The following is a 12,500-nucleotide window of genomic DNA, read 5'->3' on the forward strand; positions in this document are numbered from 1 at the left end:
CGCGCTAAACAGACTCGTCAATTTCACTGCGTTTTGCACGAGCGGCGGACTACGGTCACTGTGAAAAAATGCAGTGCGTTCAGTTTCATTCTGTGAGTTCCACAGCTTGACTAAATGTAGTAATTTCGCCTTACGCGACTTGTTTTTTTTTATGAAGGGTAGTAGGCCTATATTGGCTATAATTTTACATAAACATGAGCATGTGAATGTTGTTGTCTTTGTACATAGAGCACCTGGCCAGGGGTCGACACTAACTTATTTGGCCTGGGGCCACACTGGCCCCAGAGATGGAAATTGCTGGGGCGGAAAACAAAAATCTGGGGGCCACTCTCAGTATTCACGTGCGGCAATGCATTGTCTGTTTTTCTTCATCGTACTGAAGCCAGGGAAATTCTTTCAACCATTTGACATTGAAATTACGACAGCGCTTCACGCTTTTGGCTGCATCGGTCTCCTTTTTTCGTTTCTCTCCACCCTGTTCTTCATCTTCATTTCCATGTCTTTTTACACCAGGGATGTGTCGCCACATTTTGCGTTTGGCATTTGAAGGCGATACTTATCTCTCATGCTAAAGAGCACAATCTGGGAGCTATTTCCCTTGCGGCATTGTCCTTCGACGATTTCAATGATTTTTTTCTGCGGCATTGATCGTAACGCAAATTTCAGTGACGACTTTGACTGGCGATTTTTAGTGATTGGCTCTGGCATTGGAATTTTCGGTTTGTCATTGTCAGTTGGAATTTATCCTGGGGCGGAGTGGGCCCCAAGCTTCGGCAATGTTTGGGGCGGAACACAAAACTCTGGGGCGTTCCGCCCCCCGCCCCCGCTAGTGTCGAACCCTGCTGGCGTCGCAATGTTATAACTCAATGTCTAAATTAAACTTTTAATTCATAAACTAGCTATTCCATTTTAAAGATGCTTGGTTGCCTCGCCAAATACTTATGTCTATCCGTACTGAATTACGATTAAAACCACAACGTTTGTCGTTTAGCTATAGGTCCAATTCATTCTTCTTACTCGGCGTGACGTTATCAAATGGATCGGCTAGCTTTAGCCCTAAGGGGCACAACTCCGCTCATACTCTCTTCGCGCCGCCATATTGGATGCCGTCTTTGTTAGTTTTCTTCATTGCACTCTTGTTCTTTTTGCGTATTTCACTGTGTATGCAGACAAAATGAAGAAAACTGTGCATGCATGAGTCCAAAGGGGATCTGCCTTTTTAACACAACAGCACAACATAAAAAGTAAAGCAAGAATACATTATTATATTCATTTATTTATTCTTTATCTCAAATTACCATGCAGACAGTGCACCAAAATTCACAAGATAAAGCTCTCAAGACAGGCAAATGAGGTACAATGCAGCTCAGGTAACTACTGCAAAGTATAATTTTCAAAGCATCCTATCACAGTGTTCACTCTAAAGGCACAACCGATGGACAATTGTTGATTAGCGCACTGCACACAGCAAAAAATAACCAGTTATAATCGTCTTCTCCGCTCAGTAACTTCCTTCCAGTTGTCACCCTGATGGTAAACAACTTTAGGGATCCTAAAGTGTGCCTGCTGACTGCAGTTTTTGGCCACACAACGTGTCATTTTCACTTTTGTCGAGTCGCCACCCAACGCTCAAGCACTGTCAGAGATCGTGCAAGGCATCCAACATGGCGGCGGACGACCAATTCAAGAGAGTTACGACCCGTGATTCTCATACCGCGCGCGCCGAGTAGAAATGCTGTTGTTAACTTGAGTTTCTGCAATGAGTCGCTTTTTGAAAGCTTTTTTGTGACAGTTATTTCTTTATCGTGGCAATTTTACCCTTGAGCACACTTTCTGTTTCCTAGAGTGCCCGACTAACAAGTGGCGATGCGGCAACAACCATTGTATCTGGAAAGACTGGCGCTGTGATGGGGAGGATCACTGTGGTGATGGTAGTGATGAGCAAAACTGTGGTGTGTATACTCAGCGGTGTACGAGTGGGGGGGTTACTGTGATGATAGTGATGAGCAAAACTGTGGTGTGTATACTCAGTGGTGAACGAGGGGGGTGGGGGGTTACTGTGATGATAGTGATGAGCAAATCTGTGGTGTGTATACCCAGGGGTGAACGAGGGGGGGAGGGGGGTGCACAGGGTGAACGTGCCCCCTCTGCTAAAACAAACAAGTAAGAGTGAGAGATGCAAAATCTGATTCCGCGCCATTTGATAAGCTCAGATGGCACCAGATTATGAAAGCACCGTGTTGCACCTTCGGACAGTTCCATTTACTGGGGAGGGGCATGTGTGTGTGTGTGTGTGTGTGTGTGTGTGTGTGTGTGTGTGTGTGTGTGTGTGTGAGTGTGTGTGTGTGTGTTTGTATGTGTGTGTTTGTGTGTGTGTGTGTGTGTGTGTGTGTGTGTGTGTGTGTGTGTGTTTGTGTGTACATTGTACGGACCGATTCCATTTTGTTTTCTTAGTTTACTTTGTGGTCTCCGTGTTAGAAAATACTTACATTCACGTCGTTCACAGTAAAGTTAATTAGGTTCCTGAAATATCATATCAGTTCACAATGATTGTTTCAAATCTTTTTCTTCTTTTTTTAACACACACACACCTAATCTCCTGTAACACACAGGGTGACCTTAAAAATGTCACGCACAACAATGTTAATACTCCAAATGTGTTTACCACATTGCTTCATATTAGGTATGCATTGACTTCAGCCTATGTATGACCTGTCCACCCAGTGGCAACTGTGTAGATGACATGATCTGACTTTTGTGCGATTTCAAAACAAGTTTCTAAATTCGGAGGTCGACTCAATAGAACGAGGTTTAACATTGTACTAACCTATTTTAAATCCTTCAACTGCAGTCTCCCTCTACTGCAAGCTGTAAGGAGGAAAGGAAGACCTGGAGAAGACGGCATCATTCGTCTCGCTGTCCGGGCTAACAAAATAACTAGTGTGATCGACAAGAAGAAGAAGAAGAAATCCTTCAGATTTTAGCCTTTTTGATTATTTGAATGTCTGCAGTATACAAAAACACCCCCTTCACCCCCAAGATACTCGATGACCCGAAGAAAGCAGTTACAACAGCTAGTTTCCCTTGACATGACAGCGTTGGTGTCATTAACATTAACGGAGGTGTCATTAACATTAACGGAGGTGTCATTAACATTAACGGAGGTGTCATTAACATTAACGGAGGTGTCATTTGGAACACATTTTGAAAGAAAGTCAAAGTCGGACAATTTATCCCACAGACTGGACACTTTGTACATTGTTTGTGAACAAACCGAAATTCATGCACACTAACTATGGGGATATTAGCTGATCTCAAATGACTGAAACATAACCCCTTTGTAGTGCAGTTATGCTTGTGCAATGGAGCGCAACATTCATCAATGACGTGAACTCATGCCCCCATGCAACATGCTCTGATCCTGTCTGTAATCACTGTATTCAAGTCACTGACCGCATATACTTGGTTATGATATTAGATCATTCGAATAACTCCAGAAGTAACAATCTGGCGGGCTTTAATTGTGTTAGTTCGGTAAACCGCTCAATTTCAAACCTCGTACTGTTGAGTCGATCCCAGAAATTGGAAACCTTTTTTGAAATGGCAAAAATGGCAAACCATTGAATCTACACAATTGACATTGTGTGCAATGGTCATACACAATAAGCTGAAGTTACTGCATACTAAATATGAAGTTATTCGGTTTACAGAAGGAGAATTGACTCATTGCTGATATTTTCCCCTGAAAGCCTGTTGACAGTGTTTAGGCCACACAAAAAAAGGTCTGTTTACGGTAACCCGACCGACCCTAGTTTTTAGGCCCGACCCTAATCTTTTTTTGGATCGTCTGAAAAAAAAACCCACCGCATCCAAAATAGAGCTCAAACAGCAGACGACAGAAGGGAGGTAAGCTCAAAGTACTGTTTATAGTTATGTTGGGCAAAAACAGGGATTGATGAGAAGAAATGAACTGTGAAACATCATAGAGAGGGGAGAAAAAAAAAAGAAAAAAAAATTGGGAAAAAAAACCCGACCTACCGACCCTATTTTTTCACCCTATGTTACCGTAAACAGACCTAATTTTTTTGGCCTTATATACATTTTGCTAGCGAATTGGACGTGTTCACCGACTTGGTGGAAGTGTGGCAACAACAAGTGTACAGTCGAACTCGCTTAAGACGAATCACTGGGGATCGGAAAAAAAGTTCGTCTTAACCAAAATTCGTATTAAGAAAATTGATTGATTTTTATTTATATATATATTTTTTTTAAGTCTTGTACATTTTATGGTGTTTCAATTTGTTTCTTTCGCAACTTTCATGCTGCTTCACGTTTAGACAATAAAGTGACATATTCAGTTACATGTTCATGTGTGTCTCATGTTGAGTGATGATTGTTGAGTTTGAGTGAGAGTGAGCACACAGATGTTTCATCCAGTTGTTACGTTTTTGGTCACACACACGCACACACTGACACTGTCCACATTCGCGGTGTTCCTATCATTTGTCCGGAATCACTTACCTTGGCGACGGGTAGCAAACCTTGGCCAATTTAGTTTTTGTTTTGTTTGTTGCAACATGATGTTCAAATCCAAATCGAAAGCACTGACTGACTGATAAACTATCGCGAACCGGCGAACGCAAACGTTGAGAGTGTGGTTTCCCTTGTCCAAGGGAAACCACTCTGGCATCTATATTTTTTGGCAATGGCTTCCGTTGATGTTTCGTTTTTGGTATTCGCGAAGGAAATAAACGTCAGTCAGTCATTCATGTTCAGTGTCTGAGCTATCAATCACTGATTCTAAATTTGAAATTGTTTTGTGAGTACAGTGTAATCAGTTTAACTTTATTCAGTGATCGGTTGAGCAATGGTTCAAGCAGTCGACGCAAGGGAAGACTTTGACACATGTATTCAAACTTCTCAAATTCCCATGGATGAGTCGCTGAAAGCATCGTTGATCTTCACCCGATTTTTGAGTATGGTAGACAGGGTGGATGCCGATATCCCATGCTTTGCAGCAACCGCCGATTTTAAACCAGTCTTCATGTCCACGTCGCGTAAAATTTGTAGTTTTTTCTCAAGAGAGATCGCTCGTTTCTTATCTGCCATCGTTGTAGGCGATCTGTCTGACTGCAGTCGCGATCAAAGCTGATCCTTATATCAGTCATTCATGTTCAGTGTCTGAGCTATCAATCACTTTGATTCTAAATTTAAATTTGTTTTGTGAGTACAGTACAATCAGTTTAACTTTATTCAGTGATCGGTTGAGCGATGGTTCAAGCAGTCGACGCAAGGGAAGATACTCTTTGCAATATGATTACATCCGGTCCATGTGCGTTGATAAACATGGCGGAACACTTGCATTCCGGCGCTTTTGACACATTCAAACTTCTTAAATTCCCATGATATGTCGATCTCGGGACGAGTTTAAAGATTTCGTCATAAGCGTGAGTAAATTACAGACATTATGCATGCTTGGGAATCCAAAAAGTGCTCGTTATAAGCATAAATTCGTTATAAAGAATTCGTTTTAAGCATTTTTTTTAAGCATGAAGAAAGAGGTATTCAGTTGGGAACTTAAAACTAATACGTCATAAGTCAAAATTCGTAACAAGCGTGTTCGTTTTAAGTGGGTTCGACTGTATCTGGAACGCCGATCGCTGTGACGGGGTCACCCACTGTGCTGATGGCAGTGACGAAAATAACTGTGGTATGTAGCGACACGAGAACACCAATGTGTACCCCCCGCGGGTTAGGGGGAAGAATTTACCCGATGCTCCCCAGCATGTCGTAAGAGGCGACTAACGGATTCTGTTTCTCCTTTTACCCTTGTTAAGTGTTTCTTGTATAGAATATAGTCAATGTTTGTAAAGATTTTAGTCAAGCAGTATGTAAGAAATGTTAAGTCCTTTGTACTGGAAACTTGCATTCTCCCAGTAAGGTCATATATTGTACTACGTTGCAAGCCCCTGGAGCAATTTTTTGATTAGTGCTTTTCTGAACAAGAAACAATTAACAAGTGCTCTATCCCACCCCCCCCCCCCCTTTCCCCGTCGCGATATAACCTTGAACGGTTGAAAACGACGTTAAACACCAAATAAAGAAGCAATGTGTGTGTGTGTCACTCTGTCTCAAGTCTGTTTTGTTGTAGTGTCGCTATTTACAGATATGTTTTTTGGGGAGGAGAATGGGGGGTGTGTGTGTTTGTTTAGGAGGGGGCTGTGCGTGTGTGTGTGTGTCTGTGTGTGTGTGTGACTGTGTGTACGTGTGTGTGTGACTGTGTGTGCGTGTGTGTGGGTGTATGTGTGGGTGGGTGGGTGTGAGAGAGAGAACGAGAGCGAGAAAGAGAGGGAGAGAGAGATTGAAAGAGAGAGAACTATAGAGAAAGGGAGATAAAAAGAGAGAGAGAGAGAGAAAGAGAGAGAGAAAGAGAAGGAGAGATAATGAGAATGAGAGAGATAGAAAGAGAGAGATAGTAAACGAAATAGAGAGAGATTGAGAGAGAGAGAGTGGATAGATGGATGGTTTAATCATTAGGGACAAAGCCCCATATTAAGGGGTGTGACACGAAGACAAAAATATACATCAACATAAATACATAAATAACATCAAACATCACTATGTCATAATTAACATTATAATTAACAATACAGCAGTTCAGTATAGATATACACACATGCATACTCTAATCTAACATACACACTCCACCTGAAAACAGATCGCCCCACGGTCTCAGATCTGGTCAGGGTGTCACGTAGGCTAAACCCTCCCTTGGTCACATACCCACCATCAACAACCTTACTGCTCGCTGTTTGAAGTTGGACTTTTCATTATGAATTCATTTTAGAAAAGGTGCCAGTGCCTTTCACGACATCAATTCTTTAAAAACAAATCTGCCACGTAACACAGAGAGCCCCAGTCTGTTCGTTTTTAGTAAATGACCAAGTGGCGGAATGGTGTTATCCCGTGGATATACAAGCCTGACCAGATCGGAGACAGGGAGCGAACTGCTTTCACGAGGAGGTCAAAAAGAAAAACGCATCGAAAAAAGGTTCAAGGTTCGGCTGCAATGAGCGATCTTTCTTTTGCACCCTCTGGTACAGATCGAACGGAAATATTTTTCAACAATTCTCTGAGCTGCGTCATCATGCGCAATCCTAAACAGAAAGTATTACCATGCATGCAATTATATGGTGAGTCCTTGTAAAGCCTCCAGTCATTTAACAATGCGTATCAGACAAACAGTCTTTTTGTGTGGTTTTTTTTCAGAACAGTGGACATGTCCATCTAACAGGTGGAAATGCAGGGACAATACTCTCTGCATATGGATATCTGGTCGGTGTGATGGAAAGTACAACTGTCGTGATCGCAGTGATGAGGAAAATTGCGGTATTTATACCTTCTGTCTTGCTGTCTGTCTGTATTTCGTGTCTATCTCTCTGTATCTATCCTTGTCTGTCTGTAGTTCAAGTTTGTCTGTCCATCTTTCACACTGTAATGGATTGAAAAGCTGCAGGGAAACGATGTATCACACACACACACACACACACACACACACACACACACACACACACACACACACACACACACACACACACACACACACATCTGACTCCGACCTGTCTCACGCATGTTTGTTCCCTTTCATACATAAATGGTAATCCAAACACATACATTATTAAAACTAAGTATATCAATCCACAATAAACATATAAATCACGGGAATATACACTTTTAAACACAATGTTTACATATCAAATATTCACGAATAGAACAATTCACGTTGACCGATAACTACACGAAGACGCGCACATAGCACTCACACTGAAATGCAGCCCGACGATGATGTCGACGACAAATACACAATAATAATGAATACGAAATCTGGTCCCAAATAAGCCTCACGCGGCATATTACCAACTGCTACACGTCCGAAGAAAACTATGTAGAATATAGATGACATCCAGACTTGACAATGCAAGAACACTACAGGGCGGTCTGGCCATATGCTAGCACCAGTCTCCCTCGTAGTGACGGCACAACCCTCCGTCTGCCTGCGTCATTACCTCCAGGCACTAAAACAAACTAGGAGACTAAAATGATTATGCTCCCACAAATACAATATAGATAACTCAATCGATAAGCTATTTCCAGTCTTACATAGACATACGAAAATATACTGCCGGTGACACAGGTATGACATGAACAAAACCTAGACAATCTTCTAGGTACCGAACTATAATAAACAGTAATAACATGCAAAGTGGCTTATTAACGATGGTATGCGCTAAAGAATGACCCATACATTCAATATCAAAAGAGTTTGCTCACCAAGGTCCTCGGTCCAAGGGTCTAATCGAGTCTCTGTATTTTACATTTAACTATGTTACCCAAACAGGTACAGCAGGCAGACTGACTTACACGCTGGCACAAGTGAATAAAATACTACAAGTTCCCATCCTTGTTCATTGGCTCTATCGACGCCCGTTTTTAACCTCTTGCTTCCCTTTATATAATGAACCGTCCATAGATCGTCGATCTCCCGAGCTAACTCCTTAGTATGTCATCGAGAATAGAGGATTTTGGGTATTTTTCTTGCAATGACGTCAGCGCTTTTCGGCGATTGGTCAATGCATTTCGTATCAATAATGTCGGCCACGCCGCTTGAAATTATCGCTACTTCATATTGCTTTCCAAACTTATACGAAGTGACCGGGAGCGTAGGGTCAGTTTTGAACAGAATTAGCCCCGAACAGTGAGATATAGAGAACAGTACACAAATGCGAACAGAGAGACTCGGAAAGTCGAGTCAGTCGTCGCCACGTTCAAGAACTAAAGCGTAATATTTGAAGATAAAATCTCCTTCGCTTACAGTGCGACAAAACAGCTAAACAGCTAAGTTGGTAACGCGCTCGATCATGCGCTAGTCCTTACTTTTGTGGTCCCGGGTTCGATTCGCTTCGACGGGAATTTTATTTTTATTTTTTTCTGAACTCGTTAGTCTTGTATTTTATTCATTTTATTCATTCCAAACGATTTGGATTATGAAATTAATCGAAATAATAAAACAAGTCGCGTAAGGCAACATTACTACATTTAGTCAAGCTGTCTAACTAACTAACCGCCCTGCATTTTTTTCACCAAGACAATGCAACTCACAAGACTGGCTCGTCAATCCCTGCGAGAAGGAACTCGCTCACTGTTCACGTGCAAAACGAAGTGAAAGCGACAAGCCAGAATAGCGCGGTAGCGTATTGCGCTGAGCAGGAAAGCGCGCTTTTCTCTTTTCTGTTTAATAAAATATATCCTATCTATATATATATACGACTTGTGTCTGTGTGTCTGTGTATCTGTGTATTTGTGTGTTTGTGTATTTGTGTATTCGCCATGCACGGCCAAAGTTCTCGATGGATCTGCTTCAAATTTGGTGGGCATATTCAGGTTGACCCGGTACAGGACACAACCTGGTCGATATTTCAACACGTGCTCTCAGCGCGCAGCGCTGAACCGATTTTGATTCCACCTCAGCTACCCGGGCCCCCATACCGACACACCATAGCCGCTACACCACATCACAACGCCAAAGTTCTCGGTGGATCTTTTTCAAATTTGGACACCGTATTCAGCTACACCCCGGACACAATATCATCGATGAGATATTTCAACACGTGCTCTCAGCGCGCAGCGCTGAATCGATTTTGGTTTTCGTGTTCATTTCACCATTATAAGTAACTCTTCCTTATCTTCTCCAGTGTTTGGCGTTTATCTCCCTTCCTTCGTGTGGCTTTCCCGTTCAGTTGTAAGTTACTACTATTTTTAGAATGTCACTGCGCTGTCCACTGCGCTGTCCACAATGCTTCCCTTGCACCCGTAAGTTGTTCTTACTGTCAAAGTGAAAAGGTCGAATCAATTTATAGCCACGCGAAAAATACACTCTCACCTATCTCTATATATTTATAGATACAGATATGCATATATATATACGGCTTCTCTGTGTGTGTGTGTGTTTGTGTGTGTGTGTGGGCAAAAACCTGTGTATTGTAGAGTTCTGTTTGTGATGTGGTCTAGCGGCTTTTGTCTGTCTGTATGTTCTGGCATGTGAGAAGCCACAGCAGATAATATAGGGCTTAGAAATAAGCTCTCAAATTCTCAATCCCGTTTGACAGGACTTCGCCTTCAAAGGTGATTGTCTCTGTCTCGCGCCCTTCACCCCAAATTCCGTTTCTGAGATACTATTTTTAGAGTGTCACTGCGCTGTCCAGAACGCTTCCCTTGCACCCGTAAGTTGTTCTTACTGTCAAAGTGAAAAGGTCGAATCAATTTATAGCCACGCGAAAAATACACTCTCACCTATCTCTATATATTTATAGATATAGATATACATATATATATATATACGGCTTCTCTGTGTGTGTGTTTGTGTGTGTGTGTGTGGGCAAAAACCTGTGGATTGTAGAGTTCTGTTTGTGATGGGGTCTAGCGGCTTTTGTCTGTCTGTATGTTCTGGCATTTGAGAAGCCACAACAGATAATATAGGGCTAAGAAATAAGCTCTAAAATTCTCAATCCCGTTTGACAGGACTTCGCCTGCAAAGGTGATTGTGATGATCCGCCACGCTGTCTGTCTCTGTCTCGCGATTTACCCCGGCGAAGCCGGGTATTCCTCTAGTATATATATATATATATATATGTTTTTTGAATCAGGAAATGATAAAGGATCAGATGAAATAATGGTTTGATCGATTTCTTAAATTTTATTCGTAGTATTTGTCACGTTTCACTATATCACATAAGGTGATTATGAAACGGTTAGTTACTTCTAACCAACTAACCACACCACGATCCACTCTCGCAGTCATACAATTAAATAGAAACAACAAAAGTATAAGTTTCAGACGCCTGTTTATGTAATAACTCGCCACCTCCCTCGAGACTTCACTCAAAATATGTTCTTTTACGTTCAAAACGTAAAACCAATGGTCACTGACAAAATGCCAGTTAGAATATAGAAAATTATAGTAACACGCTGATCCCGTGTAAAGCTAGGAAAATATAGCTGATCTGCCTAAAAGTGCTAATTTATGCAGGTGTCACACACCCCACGTTGTCACCGCTCGAATGTAATCATAAATAGAAAAGATGACAACGGTGGTAAACAGGGTGCAAAGACATGGTGCACTTAGCTTTTTTTCTTCTGCCACTGAGTGGACGGCCTGTAATTAGTCTTTAGTCTCCACAACTGCTCCGTCGAATGAAGTGCTGGTTAGCGTGGTGACGAAGCAGGGAACTGTGGAGACATCAGGCGCCACACCCAGTCGCTGGTTAGCTGGTTAGCCGGTTAGCTGGTTAGCCGGTTAGCTGGTTACATCACTCCGCGGACGATCTTGATGTAGCGTCCCGCAGATAACAGCGTCCCGCAGGTAACAGCGTCCCGCAGACAACAGCAACGGAAGATAGAAATGAAGAAAGGCTGCAACAAAAAGCCTCGGTGCACTAGACATGTCATGCTACCCCTCACGCCCCACCTTTAAACATGTCACCCTGACATTATTTCATCGAGCACGTGGGCCTGCACAAACGGACTTTTACAACAACAAATCAGCAATTTTCCGTCCTTCTCTCCATATCTGCAAAAAACATATACAGACTAGTATCTTAGCGTCACAAAGAGCAAATTATGCGCTAACCTGGAAAGAACAACAGAGAGTATTTCATTCCACAAACACAGACTCGTCAACAGCGTTAAATAATGATTTATTACCTCAAAACGCCTATGAATGTAGCACTCTCATGGAAGCAAAAACCGCTTCCTCCTTTGAATGGCCTCTGTTCGTCAACAGCGACACACCATTCAACCTCTTGCTGACTCCTTTCTGCGGTGAAATTACCTTCCCGCACAGCGAAGAGAATTTGACGACCCGTCAACGTCAGACCGCATGTGAACGGAGAGAAAGTGGTCTCAAACTGAAGTTTCCTGAAGCCCTCCTGTACATAATATGCAGAGCGGCGCGTTGAATACTAATGCAGAACTCAAAGCGATGAAATCCATCAAACTAGCAGGAAAAATAAGACACCGACCGTTCTCCCCAGCGCTGAGTTTTCGAGTGTCCAGTTAACATGTCTCAGACAGACAACCTTGACAAAATCACGTGACTCACCCTGTCACATACCCCAGTTCAGTTATCGACAATTCTGCCTCGACAGCAGAAATCACCCCCGTGAAATCCGTGCGACACAATATCCGTGTTTGTTCTGCGCTGTCAGCAAAACCCACCCGTTGACAGAAAGCACAGGCGCTTTCTATCGCAATTGACCAAGAGAAGGCACCCCACCGAGTGACACTTACTTGATCCATGTCACCTAATCGTGACAGTATTAATTAACTTATTTTTGTTAATTGTGATAACATTTTAAGAGTAAACAAGACATATGTATATATTTTCTGATTCAAAATTTGATGAAGAATACGATGCAATCTAGTTTGACTCTGTTTGCGAAAAC

General features: G+C 42.3%; 2 protein-coding genes across 2 annotated transcripts in view; both read left to right on the forward strand.

Annotated features, from left to right (window-relative positions):
- Positions 1 to 4,177, forward strand: part of LOC138974700 (low-density lipoprotein receptor-related protein 8-like) — a 54,299-nt gene extending 50,122 nt beyond the window's left edge. Inside the window, exons 6-7 of the mRNA XM_070347420.1 lie at positions 1,845 to 1,952; positions 4,110 to 4,177. Coding sequence (XP_070203521.1) covers positions 1,845 to 1,952; positions 4,110 to 4,177 — 176 coding nt within the window. The remainder of the gene's footprint in view (positions 1 to 1,844; positions 1,953 to 4,109) is intronic.
- A 1,469-nt stretch (positions 4,178 to 5,646) lies between these two features.
- Positions 5,647 to 12,500, forward strand: part of LOC138973747 (uncharacterized) — a 15,282-nt gene continuing 8,428 nt past the window's right edge. Inside the window, exons 1-2 of the mRNA XM_070346464.1 lie at positions 5,647 to 5,710; positions 7,270 to 7,389. The gene's annotated coding sequence lies outside the window, so the exon portion shown is untranslated. The remainder of the gene's footprint in view (positions 5,711 to 7,269; positions 7,390 to 12,500) is intronic.

This window comes from Littorina saxatilis, linkage group LG8, assembly GCF_037325665.1.
Source record: "Littorina saxatilis isolate snail1 linkage group LG8, US_GU_Lsax_2.0, whole genome shotgun sequence".
Taxonomy (NCBI): domain Eukaryota; kingdom Metazoa; phylum Mollusca; class Gastropoda; order Littorinimorpha; family Littorinidae; genus Littorina; species Littorina saxatilis.